This window comes from Maylandia zebra, linkage group LG10 (assembly GCF_041146795.1).
Source record: "Maylandia zebra isolate NMK-2024a linkage group LG10, Mzebra_GT3a, whole genome shotgun sequence".
NCBI classification, from domain to species: Eukaryota; Metazoa; Chordata; class Actinopteri; order Cichliformes; family Cichlidae; genus Maylandia; species Maylandia zebra.
This window is the reverse complement of record NC_135176.1, coordinates 17,332,908-17,359,030: the sequence shown is the minus strand read 5'-3', so window position 1 is coordinate 17,359,030 and position 26,123 is coordinate 17,332,908. Positions and strand designations below refer to the sequence as shown.

Below are 26,123 nucleotides of genomic sequence, written 5' to 3'. Positions count from 1 at the left end.
CACACCGTTTCAAGATGTTACAACAAGGCCCCTTTAATGCTTCCAACCTTAAGGTAATTCCTATGAATTCTAATGAACTAATGTCCAGAGGAGGCCAAATATTAACTATTCACAAATGATGCGGGTGGAGGATTATCTCATAAGAAGAGCACATGGCCTCTAGTGTACTAGAAAAAAAGAGAAAAGCGTGTTGGATGTGTGAGAAGTAGGCAGATGAACTTAGTGACATTACCAGGAAAAGCATGATAATGGCCAGAGTTACTTCAGGTAAGCTAGCTCCTGACTGTGAAATGGAAGAGAACAAATCATGAACAAATAACAGGATATGGTTTTACAAAGTAAATTGTTGCAGCTTTTATTAATGTTCTAAGAGCTGTAATTAAGGATATTGCCAAATTTGGCCAAAGCATTAAATGAGGGACTAATTAGAATCACATGTTGACTTTGCAAAACACATTTTTGACCAGAACTGAAAAATCTATACTTTAATCTAACAATACTAAGTGCTTAATATCCTAAAAGTCAAAGGCCTCCTTCACTACAGCATCATCATTTTTGCCATTTGTCACATTTGTGACAGTTCGTTACAACTGCTTGAGCACTGACTTAGTGACACTTTGGTGCCCACCTTTGAAATGTGTTGATTTGTGCTGCTGGTTTGAAAATGTATGTACATATTTACCTCCCTGCAGCCTGATCAGCAACTTTATGTTCTGTTTTATTGGTCAAACAATAATGCACATGATACCTTTCATTTAGTTAAGTCTTCCCTACATATACAGGCATGTGATAAATTATATTACTGTGCTAAACTATCTAGCCAGTAGTAGTAGCCCCTTGTGTCTTCATTTTTTCTTTCATTTTTTGGCTTCCAAAGAGCTCAGATTTTTACCTGACCATTTTCCCAGGTATGTTTTTATATTTGTTTGTTAAGCCACTTAACATGAACTTATGAATCATAAAAATGAACTCAACGCGTGGGATTAATCACTTTTATGTTTACACATGATATGCAATTAATTAAGAAACTATTTTAAATTATATCCTTAGGCACTTTACTGGCAAGCGGTCGTAAAACATAATTTGTTCCCATCTGCCAACAATAACAGAGCTTGACAGGCAGAAAATGTTTTCTCCTCAACAAGGTGATTCCCAAAGAACTATTAGCCCAAAACGTGAAATCTTGACATGTTGTACAGTGTGTCCTTCAAAAAATCAGAGTAAACTAGACATGTGGAAGACAAAACAACAAGTGGCAGGCCTAGTGCAGGTCTACAGTATCTGAAAGTCATCTTTTTAAGAAATAGGGAAAAAATATATTGCTGACTGAGCCTCATCAGAAATGGGCTCAGTGTGAGGGTGGTTGTCAAGACGGCACTCTTAATGAAAAGGGGTAGCGCAAGAATTTTGCACATTACTATAAAGGTTGAAACTACATGAAATGGCACCAAGGACGTCTGGCAAAATGGCTACAGCAGCATAGCCACCGGACACCCTTACTACAGATTACTGCAGTTTTTCCTTTAATCTGTTACCTGTATTTATTATATGTGTTTGGACAGAAAAGGAAGAGGGGCAGAGGCATGCATCTACAGTCATTTTATTTGTCAGGCTCAGGAGAGACTCGGAGGCAGACCGTCACTAAGGTTCACAATTTTATTTACACGTAGACACCAGGTGCGGGTATATACAAGTGAGGGGGCACAGGAAGAGGGTCTCCGGGGAACACAGGCACGGGAAGGGAACGGCTATATACACAATCTACTGAAGCTCAGGCAGCTCGGGCTCCGGTCTTAGGTCACCGAACGGCGGTCCTCAGGCTGGCGAGAAATCTGGCACAGAGAGGAAAAGCAGGTAAGTAGTGGCACGACAGAAACTCGGAAAAGGGCTCAGATAGGTGATGACACTGACGAGTGTTACACAATAATCCAGCGAGGAAGCACTCTCAGCAGCCGCCTTAAGAAGTGAGTGAGAGGATTGTTTGCAGGTGTCCGAGCCAGGGGCTGGAGCCGTCATGACTCCGCCCCGGTAGAGCGCAGTGCGCGGAAGGGGAGAGAGGGAGATGCAGCACAACAAAAACACTTGTAGCCATACAGAGTCAGCCGAGAAGGCACAGGGTCATGACAGTATTTCATTCTAGATCCAATTTGCTCTTCCTGCTAATCTGATGTGTGTCCTTTGTTTTCTCAACAGACAACACAACATGAAAGCTGAAAATGATTTATTTACTTCTATACATTGAGCTGCAGTAGAAAGAACTGAGACAACATTGTTTGTCATTACTGGTTAACTAAAATGTTATTTTATTCAGAAGGATGTACCCAGCATTACAAATTAAAATCAATTAAAACCACTGTGCACAGTGGAAATAATTCCTTTGTTAACCCAGATCGAAGAATAAGGCTGAATATTCACTGAAGTTTCTGCAATGCATAAAGCATAGCACAAAAATTCTCCTCTGCCACTCAAGTATTTCTTTACAGAAGGCTGAAAAATACATATGCCTGACACGCAGAATCAAGAACTGTCAATATAAGTATTTTCTAATATAAGGCCTTGTCAGGTCTGCCCTGAGGAAAGGAGCAGAAATACATATTTGTCATGATAGCCAGTGAAAAATAACTATAAGGATAATACTCATCTCTTAATGGTAGTAGTGTTTTTTTATACCCAATGGAAATACTGAGCACAATCTGTGCTTCTTAAAATCCAATAAGGCATAAAAAAAGAATAATAATCACACCCTGACACACTCACACACACATCTACGCACACACAATGTCTTTCGCTTTCTTTCTTAAATAGGTTATAATCTGCCATTTTCACTCTCATAGTTCTTTGTGTCTTTTCCTGCAAATTGAAATGTTAATGGAATATTGAGTGGTGCGACAAACTGACTCCTCTGCTCCATCCAGACGAGATTTACTTTTCTTCTGCTTTTACTTTCATTTTTTTGCATGCATTACCCCCCTCCTCAGTGCAACTTCCAAGTAATTACAGTTGAGCACCAAAGATGGAAACGCTGAAGCGTCCATTATAGTGACATACTGCAGTTGCTCTCACCCCTCTCTCATTTGTTTTCTTGTCCTTTGTTTCTCAGTATCACTCCCCATGCCACATTTTCCCTCCTCAATCTATCCTCCCCAGTGGGTTAATTACGAAGTGTGTGGAGGGCAGGGGCTGGTTTGTTTTCCGTCTTCTCGGGGGACTGTCTAATGTGGCAGAGATGTGCCACTCTGTACTCTAATGGGTTAGTGAAGCTTTAGCTATGCCTGTGGTGTTAGCTGTACTCCAGCTTCTTTCTCTAATGATGAAAACGGGCTTTGTCTAGTCGTCTGGTTATCCCAGAGAGTCACTCCCCGGAGAACATGTCAGCTTGGCTAATATCAGCTTTAGAGGAGGAGAGAGGATCGTTAAGTAAAAGTGCTCCAAAATTAAGGAGTGGAGTTTGCGAACAAACTGCACTTGTCTGTGTCGATGCTTGGAGTTTTTCTCTGGTGTTTTAAGCAAGAACACATACTTTATAGAGATGTGTGAGTGTGCTTCTACTTTTTACCTGCTGTCTGCCCATGTGATTGCTACGATTTTATTCTTTATATATGTAATGCATACGCAATGATGACTAAAGATGAAGGGAAACGCCTGTTGTTGGACTGCATACTCTAAGCAGCAGCCACATTGCTACAGGTGGTCGTGTAGTTCTTGTGTTCTCATTAAGAACACAATACATCAGGACAACTTTTACTGCGTTTGCACCAGTGTCATTCTGCTAAACAAACAAGAACGCACTTGTGTTTTTGTGTGTCATCATGGACACTTGTCTCTAGTCGTAAACACAGAGCTTTCAAGCAAGGAGCTACATCTTCTTATGCTGGATTGTGTTTTGCTTATATTGTGCTATTAACTGCAGGTTTTTAGGGGCTCATTTGTTATACATGTGCATCTCCATTTTGTCCATGACCAGCATTGCAAGGTGGTAATGAGTAAAGTGCACATTTATCACAACGCAGTCAAACAGCAGCAACAAGGAAAATATCCCAGCATCCACAGAATATTTATGAAATTATCAATAATGGAGAGGTTCAAGGCATAGGAAGAAAAGAAAAGCTGGAGTAAAAGAAAACAAAAGCAGTTTTTATTTTATTTGGTGAAACAATAGCAAAATCAGGTGCAAGTATTCGCTGTTTTAACACCCAGCATAAAAGCCTGTGTTTATGTTCCAATCCCCATGAATGATTTAAAAAAAGACTGTGGGTTTTCCTCCAGGAGGTGAACTTGACCCACTTGGCTGAAAATGTGCTTTTCCAAACCGTAGGTGGATTTAGAGGCAATAGAAGAGTGCGAGGAGGAGACTAAGTGTACAGTACGTGTGTGGAAAGAGGGAAGAAAATCAGGTTGTAACGTTACTCGTGTGTGTGGAATAGGTAAGCGGTGGACCTCAGTCTCCTTGTATGAGTCCCCGGGGAGTGACAGATTGTGGACAGGAACAGAATGAAAAAAAGTCGGAGAGGTGGAAGAAGACTGTGAGAACAATTTAGCGACTTATCGTAAGATAAAAGAAATGTTCGACCTCCTCCCCCCGCTGTGTGTAAGATTGTCTTATGTTGATGACTTCATCCCAAACAGCCAGCTCAGGTTGCTGATCTCTCTTTACGCCGGGCATTGAGTCAGATATAAATCTGTTTCACGCGCCAGTCCTCGCCTTTTTAATTGAAGTTTTCATCAGTGTTTTTCACCTCCCATCATTCAGTCATCGATTCTTTCAGAGAGCGCACGAAACAAAGGCACGCGAAGAACTGGGACGAGCTGAAGCTTCGGCCACTCTGTTAGCATTTTTATTGGTCCCAGTGCGTCTGTGGAAAATAGCCTCCAAAATTTATTGTTTCTATAATGCCAGTAAGTTCTGTGCTTTGATAGATGATGCTTTCACTAGCTCAAAGTTTCTCCCTCAATCACAAACTCCAGTCAGAGACGGAGAGAAAGGCGGGGAAGAAAATATGAGAGAGATGATTGACCCCTCTGAGTATGGAGCTGTAGATGGGTGAAACTCCCAGCTGATTGACTCTGTGGTATAAATTCAGATTCTTGCCTGTGTAATTGTCCGCGATACGTGAGACAAGAAGAAAAACTTCCAAAGCGGTCTCTTTGAAGAGCCCGTCTGGTTACACCAAACCAAAAGACCGATGGAGAGTTATTCTCGAATATGAATAAGCACACTGCAGGACCACCACTTCAATGGAATAAAAAAAAAAATGAAAGGAAAATGTCAGCTGCAGCTCGCTAATGCAGAACCAGAACAAAAGCCTGTATTAGTCCTTGATGGCCTAATGCACTGTGGATTTTTGCAGATTGTTATACATATCATTACCCTTTTCTTTTTTTCCCTGACTCTCACTCTCTCTCACTGTCTCGTTTTCTCTTTTCCCCTTCCAAACAGAGTCGACTGTATTTTTCCCTGAACAGATCCGCTCAGTAGAGGAAGATGTTGGAGAGCTTTTCATCCCAGTGCACCGCAGTGGAGACATCAGCGAGGAGCTCATGGTGGTCTGCTACACACAGCAGGGTACAGGCTGGCCTTTTTTCACCTCATCTAACCCATTTCCCCCCCTGTATACGTTGCAATCCTGCCATATTTGCAGACAGTGATCGCACCACTTGGTTAACGGTATAAAAAGCTGGGTCTGATTTACATTCGTTATATTCACCTGTATAATGAAGTCTCAGATGTCCTTACTTCAAATTACAAAACAAATAGATCATGTAATTGTTAAAACCTAAAAAGTGAGGCATGTTTCAGTCTTGTGATATATGCGTCTGGATGACAGGCGATGTCTTTGTTATATTGATGTGTAGGTGGAGTGTCGGGTGCAGCTTTTTTCCTCACCTATGCAGTTTGACAGTACCCGTTAAATCTGTTTAAAGTCAAGTCAGCTCTCTGGAAAAGAAGCTGTTTACACGCCATTTGCATTTTCACAAATCACATGTTAGCAGCCTAAGCACAGCAGGATCACACTTAGCTGTTAAGTTTTGCAAGAATTCTTGATTCCTTACATGCTCCACAACATCCGCTTCCCCTTTAATAATTCAGCCATACTATTTTTTTGCTTTTCACGGTTAATGAAAAATGAAAGATTTCTAACAAATTTGCCAGAACTTGATGGAAATTTACTTCTGTGCTCCTTGCCATACACCGACAGACCTAATGGACTTGCTGCAATTAAAAGTCAAAGTTTAGCTATGCTGAAAATCTGAATCTTATGAAATTCAAATACAGATTTGTAGCACTGAGATACACAACATATTCATATTTTCTTCATTTCATTATTTTCATATTTATTTTTATGCTCTTAATCCAAGTTCTTATACACACCTCAAAAAAATTAAAGGAACTATTTTTAATCAGAGAATATCATCTGGTCAGTTAAGTAGCACAGACAGTTGTTAATTAGTTTCAGCTACTTTGGTGTTAATGACATGAACAGTAGGTGCAGTGTCCAACTCATCCAGGGTGAGGGTTTATCAGAAGGTTTGCACAGGCTCAAGAGCATGGAGGAGATTACAGGAGACAAGCAGTTACTATAGGAGAGCTGGACACGGTTGTAGAAGGTCCTTAACCCATCAGCAGGACCAGTATCTGCTCCTCTGTACAAGGACAAACAGGAAGAGCACTGCCATCCTGTTCCCGTTAGGTCACACTAATGACCTCCAGCAGGCCACTGGTGTGAATGTCTCTCATCAGAAATAGACTTCATGAGGATGGCCTGAAGGCTCGACATCTTTTAGTGGGCCCTGTGCTCGCTGCCTGACACCTTGAAGGTGATTGGTATTTGCCAAAGAACCCCAAAATTGGTAGGACCACCACTGACATCCTGTGGTTTTCATGGATGAGGGCAGGTTCACCCTAAGCACATGTGACAGATGTGAAAGGCTCTGGAGAAGACGCAGAGAACATTATGCTGCTTGTAACATCGTTCACCAATGGAGAGACGAACAAACCGTGAAACCATTGTTAGACCCTACGCTGGTGCAGTGAGTGGCCCCCACCCTCAGCTGACATAAATCCAGTAAAACACCTCTAGGACATCATTTTAAGTCCTTGTGATGCTGTTATGTTGCACCTCAGACTGTCCAGGATGCCTTGGTCCAGATCTGGGATGAGACCCTCCAGGACACCTGGCGTCATCTAATTAGGAGCATTCACCGACATTGTCAGTCAAGAATACAAGAACGTGGGGGCCATACAAACTACGGAGTGTCTTAAGTTGCTGCAATGGAATTTCGGCAAAATGGAAAAGCCTGTTGCATCATTTTTTCACTTTGATTGAATCCTCTGTAGGTTAATACATTTCATTTCCGTTAGACAATCCATTCATTTCTTACACATTACCCAGTCCATATCCATATTATTATTTAGCATGATTTTTTCCCACAGAGATCTGTTGCGTTTTCAAACTGTTCCTTTAATTTTTTTTGTGAACACTGTATTAAAAGATTTGTATCAATAACACATCTTCTTTGTACAGAGGATACCATTTATGGTCTTTTCATTAGGTCTTTTCAATCATATTTTATTCTTTTTATGCTTTTGTGCATCGTACTCACCATTCTTGTTGCTGGTCTTTCTAAAGGTTCGGCCTCAGGAACCATTCCCACCACTGTCCTCTCTTACTCGGACTACATCTCCCGTCCTGAGGAACACAGCAGCCTCCTTCGCTTCAACAAAGGTGACAGGGAGAAGCTGTGCCACGTGGTGATCATAGACGACTCCCTGTACGAGGGAGAGGAGAGCTTCAATGTTACTCTGTCACTGCCTGTGGGAGGACGTCTGGGAATGCACTACCCCACCACCAAAGTTAACATCTTGGAAGATACGGATGATGGTAATGCATTCTAATAATAGCTTTCTAACTTTATCTTTTTCAGGTGATCATTTCTAGAAGTTCTAAGAGCTTCATAGAGAAAACTTCAAAATCTATTTGTGGTCAAACCATTTTGCTGCCAGATGTGATGTACCGTAACCTGAATCACAGCGGCTGTGGCGAACTTTGCAAAAGGTTCTTGTCTCACTCCAGAGATTTAGAAGATTTGATTTATTTCAGCTTGGCTTTAATGTTAAAGCACACGTGCTTATATGCACTCTTTCAAACAAGTGCATGGATTTCTGTTGTTTTGAATTTTCTTCAGAGCCCTCATATCACAGAATTTCTCTTAATTATGCTTGTTTCACAGACTTAGCGGGTGTTAAGGCATGCAGGATTAGAGTGCTGAAATAGACCCTGCACTCACAGCAGACAGATGGAATCAAACTCCTGTCACGCTGCTATTCTGACAATTTTTAATTACAGTCGAGAAGCGAGCACAAGTCCGGTGGGACTGCATTATCACACGCGTCCCTTGTCTGCTTTCATCCAGTTACAGCATCGCATGGACCAAAGTAGATTAAATATTCCGAAAGCAAGAGAAATGTGTAGATGATTTATCTGGGGACTGACATGCCTGCTGGGAAATACCTATTGCAATCTGTATGCGTTCTCCACCATCTCACTATTCTGCATTGATTTACTTTAGAGACTTCACGGTGACAGAATGATGTCTGTGCTCTGGATTTTTTTGCTAAATGCCACCAAATCGATTAAAAAGTGAAAGTCGGTAAAAGTCACAATTTTTGTATCTCTTTTGGAGATAAGGCTGTAATGTCTATAATGAATTTGGGTCAAATACCAGTGATGTAACAAAGGCCATAAAGACAGTCTTCATTCCCTTTATGCACAACGTGGTTCTCAGCTTACACGCTTGTTGTTCAGACACCCATTTGTCATCTATCTGGACAAATACAGGCTGGCAGATTTAAAGCAACAGAGTAAGAGCCAACGTTTTAGGACAAAGGAAAAAGTCAAATCAAAAAAATTGTAAGATATATAATCAAGCTGAGAACACATCCTTACTCATTTTCTGTAATTTGTGGCAAGGCTCTTTATTGGGTTTAAGATTAAAATGTAGAAAAATGAAGTCTTATTTTACAGACATTTTATAATCTTGCTTTCCTTTTAGTCTTTCATTTTGTCATGAACTGTTTGTATCACAGAGGCCTCATCATGCTACTGCCAAACAGCAGCCTGGGATAAATAAAACAATGACGACTTACAACTGAGAACTCATTTAGGGATACAAACAATTGTGCCAAATTGACTGACTGTGCATATGTGCAGGGAGGCATCTGGGGGCTAGTTAACAAGAAACATGACACATGGTCTGATTGGTAGTAAATTGTCAGAAGACTTCAGACTTGGTGCTGAGTTCAAAGGAATGGAAATGTGTTTGTAAGAGCCCAACTCCAGTGAGAGATTATGTGTCATAGCCTCCCAGAGGATAATACGCTGTCTGACAGTGTTCTAATACCTGCACCCAGGCAGTCAAACTGCAGCCTCATTTTCTTTAGTGCAACCTCCAATTGGCCAGGAAAATAGTGAAACAAGAGTTTGCAGCATGTGTTTACTTGTGTCACATGGTTCCTTGCATCTGCATGGATGTTTATGTGTGAAGGTTAAGGTAAATGGTGAGAAAAGCACTTAAAGAACACTTAAGTGTGACTGGTAGTCCTCTCTCTAGCCCCATTTTTCCTTCCCTCAGGTTAGAGTCAAGTTCACCTGGCTGCTCTCCTTCCATCTATTTATCCACTATACCTCTCTCTCTCTCTCTCTCTCTCACACACACACACACACACACACACACACACACACACACACACACACACACACACACACACACACACACACACACACAGGGTTTTCTCACTTCATCTGAGAAAAAAAGTCCCAGAGATATCTGCTTGATTTAGTACTTTATCAGATTAAACTCTACAGTACCTGTCGCCCTGAGTGTTGCGCTCTGCATGGATGCACATTTTGACTCAAAGTGAGTGTTGTCATCTCCTTGTACCCTGCCAAGGAGAGACGAACGCGCAGACTTTTCGGATGGGTGCATATGGCCACAGCTGAGTTTGTAGAATTGTAGATTAGCTCTGAGTATCTCTTGGAAACCCAGGCCTTCATTTCAATATTAGGGCAGCCTGAGTGTTGGTCACACCAAAGCTGCAGAATACCTCTGGCTATTTTGTACGCCCTGACTGGGGTGAAACAGTCGGGTTACTTTGCATTTCAGAAGGTGAACTTAGAACAGAACTTAGAACTTAGAGAGTTTTTGTTTGTGCTGCTATCAGCAATACTATTTTTCTACAGTATAAGTCTTCAACTACCCATTATTTCTTAATTTTTTTTATATGAAATATGACCACTGAAATTCAGTTTTCATGTTTACTGAAATGTGCCAACATGCACAAAGGAGCAGATACTGGTCCTGCAGTTGGGCTAACAACCTTCTATTGGTCCGTCCAGCTATCCCACAATAACTGTTCATCCACTGGACTCTCCTCCATGGCCATCTGGCAACAGCACGTATTGATGTGCCATCCTGGATGAATTGGACTACCTGTGCAACCTCTGTAGGGTCCAGGTGTCATCTTATGCCAACAGAAGTGACCCAGCCAAATGCAAAACTAATGAAAAAAAAAAACATTCAAAATAGATGAGAAGGGGGAAAAAATATCAGTGACTTCCACCTGTAAAACCACTCCTGTTTTGGGGGTTGTCTCATTGTTGCCCCTCTAGTACAGCTGCTAAAGCTGATTAACCTCCTCTGCTGTTTAGCTTACAGCACTGTTTTAATCAATATCCCAAAAGTTTAATTGACTTGATGCTATATTCTGATTAATAAGTGTTCCTTTAATTTCTTCGAGCAGTCTGTGTGTGATGGGGTTTGGTCCAAGTTTTGATGGTCTAGGAGGAGAAAAAAGAACAAAAAAAACCAAAAACCAACAGATTTCACAGGTGCCACTGTAGAAAACCTGGAGGAGTAGGTGAAGGCTGCTGAACGGGCATGGGTTCAAATGTGAGCCAGCCTGTTCCCTGTGTGTCACGATACCCTGTTTTAAGCCCTTTCCACTATTCTAGCTGATAAAAGCTAAATGCCAACAAAAAGACAAAGGTTTGTTTATTATAGTTAGATATGACCTACCTTCTTAATCATTCCACGATTCGATATGACGTTTATTACCTAAAAGCCTCCATACCAAGTGAAATACTGCATACAGACAGTTTGTATTAGCGAGCCTCCTGCAAAAAAGGGCCCATTCTTTACAGGACAGCTGAGAATGTACTATAAACTGCATTTAAAGGTGCAGTGACACACAAATGGCTACAGACACCCACACACTGGTAATTATCATAATTTGGCTTTACACCTTCCCCACACACTTCAGAGTGCTAAACCACAGGCGTTGTCCCAGAGGGGAGAGAGAATTCATTTCTCATTCATCAGTCATCACTCACCTCCCTCTTGTGGTGTCACGCAGAGGGGAGCGCAGTCAAGACATGTGTGAATACAGACATGTTTATTAGCATCTTAGCAGAAGTGTCCTCGCTGAGCACAGAAGGAACTGGAGCCAGATTGCTTGCATTTAGTGTTTAAAGATAAGCTACACGTCCACACTCTTACAAGCCCCTTGTTTATCAGTGTTTACGGTCAGACGTTTTTATCCATGTGTTTTTCCTACCTACGCAGTCTGTTACTTTGCTTTTACTCTGCCTTTGTGCAAATACACACATTCTGTTTGCAGTGATGCATCTGTTAGATAACAGTGAGTGTGTAGGAAGAAAAGGTAAATGAGAAAGACAGATGCATTGAGGAAAGAAGTCTTTGGATGGGGCGAGAGAGGGCACAGGCTGCACTTGATGTGCAATACTCGCTGGATGTTATTACCCTGAGCTGTCACTTGTTATGTGAAGCTGGCAGTCAACATGCAACTGCAGATTTTTTTTTTTCTCGGTCCCTTTGTTAAGTACTCCACTTAGCTTTTGTTATGTGGCCTAGTTAAAGTATATAAATAAAATATGAAAGTTCATATATCAGTAGAGTAATATTCAGAATAAAAAAAAAATCTCTGGCTTGTTAAGTATTTGATCGAGACACGAAAACACAATAACACACGTGCTATTTTTGGATTATATGCCGGAATATAAGAAACAGGCCAGTTTAAAATGGAGACAGAAGAACTTTTATTCTGTCACTTTTTATGACTCAACGCGGGTGCGAGGGAAAGGGGTGGGGGCGGCTTGTGAGAGATGAAACTGTCAAATACACACTGGACTGCCTCCACTTTGCTGCCTCAGGAAACAATCCTAGTTCAAACAAGCCTTTGAGCAGTCTGGGGGGCCGCATTCTCTTTGTCTCTCCATCTCACTACTTTACAGTCAGGGGAACAGACTCACACATACACACACAGGCTTTGTTTCAGTGTTAACAGCATCCATATTTGTTAAAAGTACTTAATTACTCTGTCAGGAGAAACAATTAAAATAAAGAAATGTGTGGATTTAAGGCCGATAGATGTTGAAAGGTCACACTCCCCTGCAGTTTAGCTTCAGACTAATGGCCTGCCGCTTTTTGACCGTTCTGTCCAGCTACTGGCTATACAAATGAATCATGCCAGGCTGCAAGTGGCTGCTGGAGATCTATACAGATCTATAGATTAGTACCACTGCTGATTTAGCTCATATATGCTACGTCAGCTGTCAAGTTAAAGTATGAAGAAAAAATGTGTGCTGACCTTAAAAGTCCCCAAATACTGAATATCTCAGAGTGTTAATATTTAAAGAAAATAATGAGTCAACTAATACATTTAACCTCCTCAGATCCAAACTCTTCCACGGCATGCATTTTTAATTTCTCTTTGATACTTGGGCATATTGGGGCCAAATGAATGTAAAAACAAAGAATTACCAGATTTTTTCTTTACCTTATTTTTGTTTTTAAGAACAATAAGAGCCACATATGAGGATATTTGTTTAAAATTTTGATAGAACAGTAGCAGTATAATGTCCTCGTAAGTGGATATCAGGCCCATGTAGAGCAATTTTTTTTTAATAATTTATTTTAGTCTAAATAACCCAAAATGTGATATCCACATATGTGGACGCCAGGTCCTAGGAGGTTAAAGACAGAAATCACTGAAACTAAACGGATATTATGAAGCTGTAGTCTGGAATCAAGAACCATTAATTACAGCCATTTATTTATTTATTGTCTTTTCTCCCCAGTTCCTGTGTTTTACTTTGGGGAGGTAGAGTATCATGTGGATGAGAGCGATGGGTATGTGGAGATCAAAGTGTGGAGGACGGGAACGGATTTGTCCAAATCTGCAGCCGTTACTGTCAGCTCTCGCAAGGCAGAGCTCGTTTCTGCAGAAGGTGAGCTCCCATACAGTTAAAGTATTGCTTCTGACAGATAAGAATAATTGAATTGACCAATAGCATTATTTGTCATTTACCTGCATTCTGTTTGTCTGTATATTTTATTTACAGCCGGTATTGACTATGTGGGCATCAGTCACAACCTTGACTTTGCTCCAGGCGTCAGCACGCAGACGTTCAGGGTAATCATCCTGGATGACCTGGGACAGCCAGAGCTGGAGGGGATTGAGAGCTTTGAGCTGGTCTTACGCATGCCAGTGAATGGCATCCTGGGAGAACCTGGAAAGGCTACAGTCTTCATAAATGACTCAGTGTCTGACTGTGAGTCACTCTATATTGCTGAGAATTTTCATAAATACATTCATAAAGGCATCTTAACTTTATGTTTAATGTGATTAACTCACACGGTCAAAGTGTTGGAAATGCACTGGGAACACATTACTGTAGGAAAATGATATTAGCATTGAGCTAGAGCATCACTATCCAGCCTGTTTTTTCTGTTCTTTATATTACTGATAATAATATAATAAAAATAATGATATTTGTTAATATATGTGTATAGAAATATATAAATAAGCCTTAGAAAGTTTGTCAAACTTCTTCAGATTTTAATTTGGCTGCTTTAGTAAACGCAAAGTTATAATTAATTTGTCACTGTGTGTTCATAGTTCCACTGCAATCATTACCACTGTTAGCTTGATGTGACAGCTATGTTATTTGATTTGGTCTTTCATTTGCGGCTTATTCCAATTCCAGCAAGGGAGAAATTATCTCTGCGTTAATCTTATGAAATGACTGAACTATCCTGTTTGACTACAGTGCCAAAGGTCCAGTTTCGTGAGTCGGTGTACACTGGAGAGGAGAGCGACGGCCAGATCACAGCAACAGTGTACCGCAGTGGTGACATCAGACATAAATCTTCTGTCCGCTGTTACACCCGTCAGGCCTCTGCGCAGGTCGCCTCAGACTTTGATGAGCGGCCAAACACAGATGCCTCTGTCATCAGTTTCTTACCAGGTTCTTCAGTAACTGCACTGTTACATCATGCATGCTTTCCTTAAATTCTTTTGTTCCCTGCGTTCTGAAAGCTGACACCTTTTCAGGTGAATAAACAAGTTTCTCAGAAATGTAAAAAGAAAGAAATCCACATACTCCAATACTGCTTTAACGGTTCCCTTTTTTTCTTGTTTTTGTTCTCTTTAATTTTTTTTCAAACATACTCAGCATGCAAACAGCTTCCTTAAACCATTGAGGGACTGAATAAAGGGAAGAATAATTGTATAAATAAGATTTTATATCCTCTACAGATAAAAGAAGAGTAGAAGCCTTTTTTCTTCCATTTCAATTTCTTTGACATGTCACATCTTGTGACACGTTTTGCTGTACATTTTAGGCGAGGTGGAGAAGCCGTGTGTTCTGTCTCTGGTTGATGACACGCTGTATGAGGATGGAGAGGAGCTCCGGCTGGTTTTAGGAAACCCGAAGAGCAATTCACATTTTGGCGCATCAGTTGGAGCTCTAAACGAGACGCTTGTGAAAATCAAGGATACGGCAGACAGTAAGTGGAAGAAAGAAGGCAGAGGTTGAAAAAGGTCAGAAATTAACTGCTTTAAAAAATAGAAGCCGATGAAGAGCACTGGCTTTGAATATAACTCGCAGAGAAAATAAGTACACCAATACATCATCATTCTTGATGACCATGTAGTAATTACAATCAAATTTTTGTAGAATATTGTAGAATATATGTAAAAACACAACACAGTGATTTGCAAATCTCAAAACCCCTATTTTATTCACAACTGAGCATGGAAAGCATATCAAATGTTTAAACTTCTTTTAATAGACATCTAATAAACATCTGGGAACTGAGGAAACCGGCTGCTGGATTTTAAGGAGAGGAATGTTGTCCCATTCTTATCTGATATAGGCTTCTAGCTGATCAGCAGCTCTTCCTATTTTTAATTTCATGATACACCTAATGTTTTAGTTGGTGAAAGGTTGGCACTCCAGGCAGGTCAGGTCAACACCCATACTACTATAAATGCTGTTAGACAGTAATAGCTGCAGACATATGCAACGTATTCCCTGAAAAAGACATTGTCTAGATGGAAGCTTATGTTCCTCTAAGACTTATAAATAAATGTATATAACTTTCAGCACTGATGTCTTTCTAAATGTGCAAGCTGCCGGTGCAATAGATGCAGGATTTTGAATTGAGTGCTGACACAAGCTGGATGGTATTTCTCCTCTTCCAGAGGACGAGGTTTACCACTTTCAATGATTTACCACATTTTAAATACATTTTTTATTTAAAATCCATTTTGAACTGGTTAAATGTTCTTTAACCATCATTTGTGGACGGCACAATGAACTGTGTTTAAAGACGATGATTTCTGGAAGTGTTTCTGAGCCCATGCAGTGATTTGCATGATAGAATCGTGCCTGTGTTTAATGCCGTCCACTCGGAGGCCTGAAAACTACTTGCATCCAGATTCTCTGAATCTTTTGATGATATTATGCACTGTAGATGATGATATATATTTTACATCTACACAATTTTACGTTGATGAACAATATTCTGAAATTGTTCTACTATTATTTGGGGGGGGGGATTGCACATTGAAGAACCTCTGCCCACCTGTTCTTTGGAGAAACTCTCGTATCGTGTTTCTGACCTGTTGCAAAATGTTCCTCCAGCTGTTTCTTTTTTAGCACTACTTACTTTTCCAGCCTTTTTTTTTTTTTACCACTGTCTCAACTTTTTGAAGACACGTTGCCATCAAATTCAAAATAAGCCAATATTTTTCATGTAATAGTAAAATATCTCAGTCGAAACATCTGATATGTTTTTTATGTTCTACTCTGAATAAAGCATGAATTACTGCAAATTATTGCATTCTGTATTTTATTCACATTTTACACAGTTTTCTGATCGACTTGGAACTGATGTTGTAAAAGTTGTTGCATACATTTCAATGAGTTTGCTTTACATTTTAATTCTGTCCACCTTAGAACCCATCATCCGTTTTCTGGACACCAGGTTCAGTGTTAATGAACCAAAGGAAGCCAGCGCTGTAGCCACTGTGAAGATCCCTGTGGTACGAGTGGGTGACACATCAAAAGTGTCGGTGGTTCGCGTTCACACTAAAGATGGGTCAGCTGTCTCAGGAGAAGACTATTATCCTGTATCTCAAGGTAAATCCCACATATATCCTCTTATGGTGTGATATGATTAAAAGCTCCAGATGCATAAAAGAGCTTCAATGCAGTGCACAGTTCTTTTTTTGAACTGCTATTAAAGACCAAAAGCTGTCTTCCTCTCCTCATTCCCTTTTCTCAGCACGTTAGTGGCGTTGAAACGTGAAGCAGAACGTTCAGTAACTCACTAATAAATACAAACCTCTACAGCACCATTAGTAATCACGAGATACACCAAATTTGCACTTAATGACCTACACATATCCTCCTGATTGATTTCTATTATGCATTTGCGGCAGCCAGAGAGGTGAAACAAGGGTCCCTATAGGAATGTTAGATTAATGAAAGTGGGCATAGGGTTTTATTTGGGCAAGGGTCATTAATTTATAATTTTATCTCAAATGGAGAAAGGTGATTTCTGCTATAGTCCAGTGGGAGGTTATGTAATTTTTAATAAAATTTCAGCAGTCTTCATGTCAGCAGGATGAGGTCTTTTGTTCTATCTGTTCAGCTTTTAGCCCAAAGTGAACTTTTCTAAGCTTAATCAAGGCTTGAAATATTTATAGAATACATTCAGTCAATTCAAATTATACCTGCCTACCCACCGTTAAAATTTCCCCGCAGTTTTGAATCATACAGCCGTGAATTTCTCATATTGCACAATATTTTCTCGCCGCAGCACATTTCTAATGCAAAGCTCTATTACTTACCGTGCAAGGAGATGGACCACCTTTGGCACTATGCAAATAGAAACCTGCAATGCTTTTTAGCTAAGTGATATATTCTTCTGAAGCAATAAAATGTGCATTGGGCTAATCTGCGAGGCCTTTTTATTTCCTGTAAAAATGTAAATTTGGCAAAAAAGAGGTGGAAATCTGGCCTTGCAAGTCGATTACTTTTATCTCAGGAAAAGATATCGATCGGTGCAGTACACTTTCCCTAATAACGATCTATTTGTGCTATGTCGTGTACATTTTAAACTGTTTCCCTGATGATTGTGTTCTTCTATATTTGTGTGTGCCCAGTCCTTGAGTTCAAGCAGGGGAATAAGCAAAATGTGGTGGAGGTGCAGGTGCTTTTTGACGGAGTCCGAGAAATGAGGGAAGCGTTTACGCTCCATCTGAAGCCTGATGAAAACATGGTGGCTGAAACTCAGGTCAGAAGTGTGCGCGTGCTTAACCGCCACAGAGCGATCACACAAAATCCAAACTGACGGCTCAGGAATTTAAAGCTTAATGAAAACGTAAAAGATTAAAAGCTTTTTTTTTTTCTGATTTGACCCATATTTATCCAGGTCAGTCCCAGTGAGATCAGGGATCTTTTTTACAAGGGTGTCCTGGCCCAGACACCGGCAGCACTTTACTGTAGTTGCAACCAAGAGGGCAATGAAAACATTTTGCAATGAATAATAGATTATGTTAAAAAAAAAAGACAGAAGAAGTGAGGAGAAGTAAGGAGTAGAAAGAGAAATAAAAGGGGAAACAAAGTCTGAAGAGAGAAATGTCCAAGAATTTAAACACATTCACTGATAACTCGTTACTCAGAAACACCTCTGTATCAGTACTCCTTAAAGCTCTTTTTCTGAACCAGGTGACTAAAGTGATCGTTTACATCGAGGAGATCAACAGCATGGCTGATGTCACCTTTCCCTCCCTTCCTCATGTGGCGTCGTTGCTCCATTACGATGATGTCGCCAGGACACAAGACAGCCTCCACCCACCAGCCGGCTATCCACTCATCTGTGTCACAGTGAGTCACGCTTAAATGGTATTTAGGGACACAAGTGGCCCTGGAGGAATAGTCTTGCTCACTCTACGACAACATGCCTTCTAGAAACACCTGGGAGAGATCAGCTTAACAGAAAACAGTTACATTTATTACGTTTTCTCCAGTAACGAAAGTAGCATTTTTTTTCCTCAGGATCAAACTGTCCACCAGGAATCAGCTATTCTGTTCTTAAAATAAACATTACACAGCTTGGTAGGCCACAGTCGCCATGCTCTCATACACAGGAGAATCTCTGCCACTCTTGAAAACGTGTTCAGTGAGAAACTTAAATGGATTGTCGTGATGTGTTAAGTCATTTGCTCCTCAGGTGACTGCTGAATGTGGCTAGAACTGTGTATGTGTTTGCATGTGCGAGAGAGAGACAGAGAGAGTGCACGTGTGTGTTTATTTTCGTGCAGTGTGGTCAGCTGCGTAGGAGGTTCCCTGGAGAGGCAAAATGAAGAAGTCTTGTCGAAATTGAAGTGTTGAGTGCTGTGGCAGGAAGCTCAGTGTCAACAGGTTTACAAAGGAAATCTACAGAATCTATTTGAGGTTTAACCCTCGATCCAATATTTGTAGCTTTCTAAATATAAAAAAAATATTTCCAAGACCACAAATGTGAGAATATAAACCACTGAAACATCTGGATTTCCTTGGCAACCATCACTTACTCGTTTGTATTATCTGTCTCCTTCTTTCCTCTGGCATGTACTGTATCTTTCTCCATCTCTCTGCTGTCCTTGCTTACCCACCCACTCCTGCTAAATTCCTTATCCATCCTCCAGGCTTGCAATACAAAATACTTAGATTATGACAGGACGGGCTCTATCTGTGTCAGCGAGCACATCAACAACACCTTGACCCGCTACCGCTGGCTCATCAGTGCCCCAGCTGGCCCTGATGGCGTCACCAGTCCCATGAGGGAGGTGGACTTTGACACATTCTTTACATCCTCCAAGATGATCACATTGGATTCAGTCTACTTCCAAGCAGGCTCCAGGGTCCAGTGTGCTGCTAGAGCTGTTAATTCGAACGGGGATGAGGGCTTAGAGCTCAGCAGCCCCGTTGTCACAATCAGCCGGGTGGAAGGTGAGGACTGAAAAATGAATTAAATCTTATCTGGGCCTGATGTTTCCAGGTGTTTTTTGGAGAATTATTCTACAAGAATCGCAAAAACAACCTACTATACATTACAGCTTTGTTCAGTCGGGGCAACGTTTGATAAAAAAGGATTGGTATTCAATACTTGGACAAGATGCTGAATCCCCAGTCATCCCCGCACTCGTACTCACACTCCAATTAATGCATCAGAGCAAATGTGAGTGCTATATTAAAACTCCTTTGCCTCATTGACCCACATAAATGTTTGAATGAGGCTTTTATTAACAAAACTCTTTGAGTACTCAACATGGGTAGAAAAACATGTTCTTTAAGTACCATCATTGACAACACAGATGAAAATGATGAGCTGGAGACAAAGGTGGGTTGCAAAGCGGCTTGCATGCAAGTGGGAAGCAGCAACTGTACGCAGGCTGTGGCGGTCTAAATAGGGATCCCCATATAAGATTTGTAAGCTGGATCCACAGCTGAGCAATCCGCTGACTTGGGTCGGCACTGATATAAGGTGATTAAACTGCCTGAAGTTCAGTATTTTTATCTCTGAATTATGATTTAAATTATTTGACAAGTATTCAGATCTTTAAGTAAAAATATTAATGCCAGCAAGGAAACTAAAAAAATAAAGGTTGTAATCACAATGGTACTTGATCAAATTAAGTAAGTCTTATTGCTGTACTTAATTATAAAACAAAAAGCGCCTAATTGAGAAAACGGTCCGTGTCCTCTACATATGTTGTAGTTTTAAAGAATAATTTATTGGGTAATTGATGTAGTGGAATTTTATTGTAGCTGGTAAGATCTGAACCAATTTTACACATTGTTTAATTTGCAACTTTGTCCTATTTTAAAAGATTAATCAAGTGGCATACACACACACACACACACACACACAGACACACACCCACAGACCATTTTCATTGGTTACAATAGCCCTAATGAATCATAATCCAATGCAGCTACAAGCTATGTGCAATGAGGATGGGTCAGAGCTCTCACTCGTTTCTCAAATGGGAAAGAAAATAATAATAATTTTTGCTGTTGCTATGCTATCACTTATGCCGCACTCATTCCACCTACACATCCCAAATGGAACAAGTTCAGACTCACTCTCTCAGGGTGGTCACAGGGTATTCTTAGAAATATGGAAATCACTATATGACTCAGTAGTAGTTCGGGCAGGTTATGAACAGAAAGGGATTTAAGAGGATATTGCATTTGTAATGTGTAAAAAAAAAAAAAGAATAACTACATAAGGATTTATCACATGTAATTAGCTGTAAGCCATTGCCAGTTACTATATCTTGCTTTCTCTAATGTTTTGTAACTGTCTTGTGTCTATTCCTGTGTTTAGAATATCTCTTCTCTGCTCTTCTGTCATTAAAAGGTATGTGTCAACCACGCAAGATGGGCACTGTTGGTGCCGAGCCTTTCTCTGCCAAGCTACGCTACACTGGAGCAGACGACCCAAAACACCCTAACCTCATCAAAGTGACTGTCACCATGCCTCACATAGATGGTATGTAGGAGCTGAAGGCAGAGCTCGTACCACAGATGAAGTGAGGTGTAATTTAGTGTGTGTAATATTCACGTCTGGGGCTCCTCAGGAGCGTGACAGCCAGAATATAGATCTCGCCGGGTTGTACCGAACCTGTAGAAACCCTCCAGCACACCTGCTACTTAACAATCCTTTCTTGATTTTTAATCAGTTTCCTTCTGCTTCATCTTTTTACTTCTCCTTTTTTATGCCCACCCCTCACCCCCCATCAGTTTTAACTGTCTATATACTCTTTCTTTCCTCTGCATTACTTTTTTTTTTTTCAATAATCGTTTCTCTCAGTTCAAATATCAAAGGTAGTTGGGCACGCTCAAAATCAAAAATGTCCTTGTCTGGCAGGAATGCTTCCAGTGATCTCAACTCGCCGCCTCACGAACTTTGAACTGACTCTCAGTCCCGATGGAACCCGGGTCGGAAACCACCGCTGCTCTAACTTGCTTGACTACACCGAGGTCACCACAGCTCACGGCTTCATCACTGCATCGACGGGCAGCCCTGAGAGCATGGGGGACCCTGCGCCATATCAGTTCAGCAGCTCTCTGCGGGGGAACAGCACACTGCGCTTCTACAGGAACCTCAACCTGGAAGCCTGTCTCTGGGAGTTCACCAGCTACTACCACATGTCTGAGCTGCTTACTGACTGTGGAGGCACCATAGGGACTGATGGACAGGTGAGTCTGTTTGCTTGTGTACCTTTCTCCACAATGCATAAATTCCAATCTTGGCTTTGCGTGTACATCTGTTTGACTGTTCTCCTTTGTGAGTGTTTGTGCTCACCTGTATGCGTGCTTGCCTGTATGTTCAGTTTATTTGCAGCCTTGTGAATGAGGAGGACACCCAGACTCAATGGCACCAGAGCTGTTTGCCTGCATTTTATGTCTCATTTGCTGTTTGTGTGTGTGTGTTTGCCAGTTTTATACACAAGCATTTGATTGACAGCTTTTAGTGTGAAGGTAAACACACACACACATAAAACACACACACTTATACAAAGAATTGCCAACCTGCCAGTCCGTCACTCATAAATACTCAATACTATTCTCAACACAGAGCACTAAAGCTTACATCCGCATGAAATCTCTGAGTCCTGGGCATCTACACCAATATCCCCAATTCTTAGTTACCTGAAAGCTTTTCTAAAGCTTTTTTTGGTACTTTTACTGGCTTTCTGTTGGGCTCACTACCAAGTCAAGCACTGCATTCAATTTTGGCAATGTGGCAATCTGTCATTTATGTGCTAACAAGCTTCCAGTTGCTGTTTTCTGTTGTTGCATCATTGCAGCAGATGTTGCAAATGTTGTGATGTTATAAGGACTATTCTCTTGCTTCCTGTTATTGTGGAGACAGACCCTTGCTCCCTTGCTCATGTCCTGCTGTTCGTTAGTGTTCCACTGGCTTTTTATCTGGGAGCTTTTTGCTGTTGATCAGACTGCTAAGTGTGTGTGTGTGTGTGTGTGTGTGTGTGTGTGTGTGTGTGTGTGTGTGTGTGTGTGTGTGTGTGTGTGTGTGTGTGTGTGAAACAGCGATGGAGAGGGAGAGAGAGAGAGAGAGAGAGAGAGAAAGGGAATTATAGATGGAAACATGAATGTACTTGTCCCTAGTCATAGCATGCAGCAAACACCAATTAGCTGCACATGATGCAAGCCTTCCACTAGTGTCTAGTCCATGTCATTTGTAAGGTTCCTCAAGGACTGTGGAAAGACAAAAAGACAGGCGCTACCATGCAGCTGCTCATATCAAAGAGCACAGAAAAAAAATGTAATAACTCAGAAATCAAACTTTTGCCTGAGTTTTGGGTGAAAAAATCATGAGCTGTGATTTATTCTTGCTTTTTTTCAATAACAGCTTTGCTTTTCTGTGTAACTGCTAGGTTATTTTGTTCTTTGTGGAGTGCGTGTATTTGAAAAAGTGGAACTTTGAATGCCCAAGAAAAGTGCAAGAAAATGATTTTTCAAGAAAGTAAGGAAAGAATGGCTAATTTTAGGAAGCCGTTGTAGTGAAATTGTGGACAGAGCGAGTTTGTTTCTCAATCAGCCAGCTTTTGATTTCCTTTTTCAACACTGGTTCAGTGCTTTGCATGTAAATGCTGTTTTAGAAATACGACTGGATTTTAAATCATCTGTCCTCAACTGACAAGCAAAAGTTGATCAGAAAAAGAAAAGACAGAACAAAATTTTTTTGTTACGGAATCATTTTTTGCTTCTCGTAGTTTCTCGCATCGTTTAATCTCCCCTCTGAATCCACTTCTGTTATTGACTATGCAAATCGAGTAATTTTCCCTTCAAGCCAAACAATGATAATTGACTACAGTTTCAGCTTCTGTCAAACTGAACTATTTTGTGTTTTTTTAAGGAACATAAAATAGTTCAAAAGCTGTGAAGTCAGACAACATTGCTAAAACAAAATTGGTGAACAGAGACACCTAGTGGTGATTTTGTTTTGTTGTTACCAGGGAACACTGGACATTGCATGTATCTTGTAGCAGCAGAAAAAGCAAAATGTAATTAAATCACTTTTAAATACTTGGAAACATCCTTCACATCTTTATTTCATCAATGATCAACATGAATTATAAGCTTTGAAGTGTTTGGAAAACCTTTAAAAAACAATGCAATCCCACACCAATGCCCACTGTGGTTCTTGGTGTACAACACAGGAGTTTTCTGCATCTCTGTAGAAACACTGAGTGGGAGTGAAAGAGTTCAAACATTAAACACCTTGTGGAGGAGAACAGTGTGTTCATCTGTTACATCTTCTCTGCACTTATTATAGCTTACCGACCTACAATCGCCCTTTAATCTGAAAAGATTTTACCTCTTTTCATCAATGTTGAGGATTTCTGTAGTGTCTTTTCACCCTTCAATTCAATAAGCTTGTTTCATTTTAAAAAAATCAAATGACCAGTTCTTCATTGAAACATCTTTACAGGTGCTGAACCTGGTGCAGTCCTATGTGACCCTGCGTGTGCCTCTTTATGTATCGTATGTGTTCCACTCCCCTCTGGCTGCTGGTGGCTGGCAGCACTTTGATTTACAGTCCGAGCTGCGCCTCACCTTTGTGTATGACACGGCCATCCTCTGGAAGGATGGCATCGGCAGCCCCCCACAGGCAGAGCTACACGGTATGTCACCAAGACAGAAAGAATATTATAGCTTGTGTTTTTGTTCTTGCACAGGATACTCTCCACATCAACAAGACCAGCTCTTGCAAAATTCAGAATGTGTATATTATGTGTGTGTGTTTTTCAAGGTGCTTTGTATCCTATGAGCATGCGCATCAATGAGCAGGGACGTTTGGTGGTAAACTTCCATACCAAGGCTCACTTTAGGGGTCTGTTTGTGAGGTCTCATTCTTCTGGGAGAATAAAACGATCTGGTGAGACTGAAATGTTGTCATCGTATCAGAATTGTATTCTGGGACCATTATTTTAGTATAAAGTATAAAATTTGCTCTCAAAATTACCCTGCAGTCTCAATGTCATCCATGGTGATGAGTGTGGACCACACTGGCCTGACATTTAATCTGACCTTAGTGAGAAGTGAGCCCACCTACAACCAACCAGTCCAGCAGTGGACCTTCACCTCTGATTTTGCAGTAAGACTGCATGAAACGTTTAAATGCCACGATGTAATCTGAGACATGTAGTCTGTTTCAAAGCAGCTACAAGGGCAGATGCAGACTGATGTTTTTATATATCTCCCCGCTGCTGCATATAGGTGAGAGACTACTCTGGTACCTACACAGTGAAGCTGATTCCCTGTACAACATCCCAAAATATGGAATACACCGTTCCACCTGTATGCAGTCCCAGAGAACCCGTCACCTTTGATCTGGACATCAGATTCCAGCAAGTAAGTCAGCATCAGCTAAGATTAAGATTCAAGAGTGGCATGTTTCCTCGTTGTAGGAAGGATTTATTCATTTGTATTCATTTATTTATTCCATTCTCTGTCTCCAGCTGTAACTGGCAATCTGTCTTCTTTTATGATGCTATCACTTTCTAAATATGTGCATACATTTTTAGGTGAGTGATCCAGTTGCAGTAGAATTCAGTCTCAACACTCAGATGCTCTTGCTGTCCAAAAGAAGCCTATGGCTTTCTGATGGATCCATGGGTTTTGGACAGGAGAGTGATGTTGCCTTTTCTGAGGGTAAGGCCTATTAGGTCCCAAGATTTACAGAATTATACTAGTAGAACTATACTAGTCTAAAATATTTCACATTGCTTCTGTCAGTTTTGTAAAGGAAATGTTTACCTTACATGCAGACATAGGGTTGCTTCAAGTAAATGATTTGCTTTATATTATTAAAAGAAAATATCGTATGAGATTTTAATAAAAGCATTTAATTTAGAGTTTTGGTTTGGTTTGATTGAGAATAATTCTTAAAGCAGTGGCAGCAGATTATGCATCTATGGTTTCTTTTTTGGACAAAAATGACAATACAATTTTAAAAAAAGGTACGATTTAGATTTTACGTTTGTCTTTCCTCAGGTGATACAGTATACGGCCGTGTCATGGTGGACCCTGTGCAGAACCTGGGAAATTCTTTCTTCTGTAGCATCGAGAAGGTGTTCCTCTGCACAGGCGCCGATGGATATGTACCCAAATATAACCCGACCAAGTTTGAATTTGGATGCCTGGCAGACTCCCCTTCATTGCTGTATAGATTCAAGATTCTTGTGAGTATTCTTGTTTTCTAATGATAACATTTCATTATGCAAAATAACATTTAACAATCTTCCATCCCTTTTTGATTTTCAATCTAAAATACTCCACCAGGACAAGGCTCAGCCGGAGACTCGGGCACGGGCATTCGGCGATGTCAGTTTTAATGCTGTATTGGCAGCGGACGATCCATTGGCCATGTCACTCATCAGGCAACCAGGGTCTGATGGCTTTAGACTGGACTCTGCAGCCATGTTTCAGGTATCCTATATGTTAATGTTTCCTGAAGCCAACAGTTCATTTTTTGTATGAATCAAAAGCTACAGAAATAACCTGAATGACAAAGTTGTGAGGCCCTGCAACTTTGCAGGATATGAGGAGAATAACATAATCCTGATTATGCATTTGTGATACTTTTACTTGGAGGGATGTAAAAAATCTCAATCTTTAAGAAATTACTTAAATTAGGGCCAGTAGAAAACTGACTATAAATTGGCTATAGATACCAGA

The 26,123-nt window shown here is 40.7% G+C and overlaps 1 protein-coding gene and 1 long non-coding RNA gene across 2 annotated transcripts in view; one reads left to right on the top strand and one right to left on the bottom strand.

Moving 5' to 3' along the window:
• Positions 1-26,123, top strand: part of frem2a (FRAS1 related extracellular matrix 2a) — a 68,968-nt gene that overhangs the window by 40,077 nt on the left and 2,768 nt on the right. The window contains exons 5-23 of the mRNA XM_014409899.3: positions 5,438-5,563; positions 7,629-7,880; positions 13,155-13,304; positions 13,419-13,628; positions 14,127-14,324; positions 14,701-14,865; positions 16,320-16,502; positions 17,531-17,661; positions 18,096-18,254; positions 19,058-19,361; positions 20,776-20,907; positions 21,286-21,617; positions 23,875-24,067; positions 24,196-24,321; positions 24,416-24,540; positions 24,663-24,797; positions 24,971-25,097; positions 25,440-25,627; positions 25,728-25,874. Coding sequence (XP_014265385.3) covers positions 5,438-5,563; positions 7,629-7,880; positions 13,155-13,304; positions 13,419-13,628; positions 14,127-14,324; positions 14,701-14,865; positions 16,320-16,502; positions 17,531-17,661; positions 18,096-18,254; positions 19,058-19,361; positions 20,776-20,907; positions 21,286-21,617; positions 23,875-24,067; positions 24,196-24,321; positions 24,416-24,540; positions 24,663-24,797; positions 24,971-25,097; positions 25,440-25,627; positions 25,728-25,874 — 3,383 coding nt within the window. The remainder of the gene's footprint in view (positions 1-5,437; positions 5,564-7,628; positions 7,881-13,154; positions 13,305-13,418; positions 13,629-14,126; positions 14,325-14,700; positions 14,866-16,319; positions 16,503-17,530; positions 17,662-18,095; positions 18,255-19,057; positions 19,362-20,775; positions 20,908-21,285; positions 21,618-23,874; positions 24,068-24,195; positions 24,322-24,415; positions 24,541-24,662; positions 24,798-24,970; positions 25,098-25,439; positions 25,628-25,727; positions 25,875-26,123) is intronic.
• On the bottom strand, positions 1,643-7,656 carry LOC143420845 (uncharacterized). The gene is made up of 2 exons (XR_013100575.1): positions 7,603-7,656; positions 1,643-1,832 (listed from the first exon to the last, which is right to left on the bottom strand). It is a non-coding gene; the product is annotated as an uncharacterized LOC143420845 (long non-coding RNA).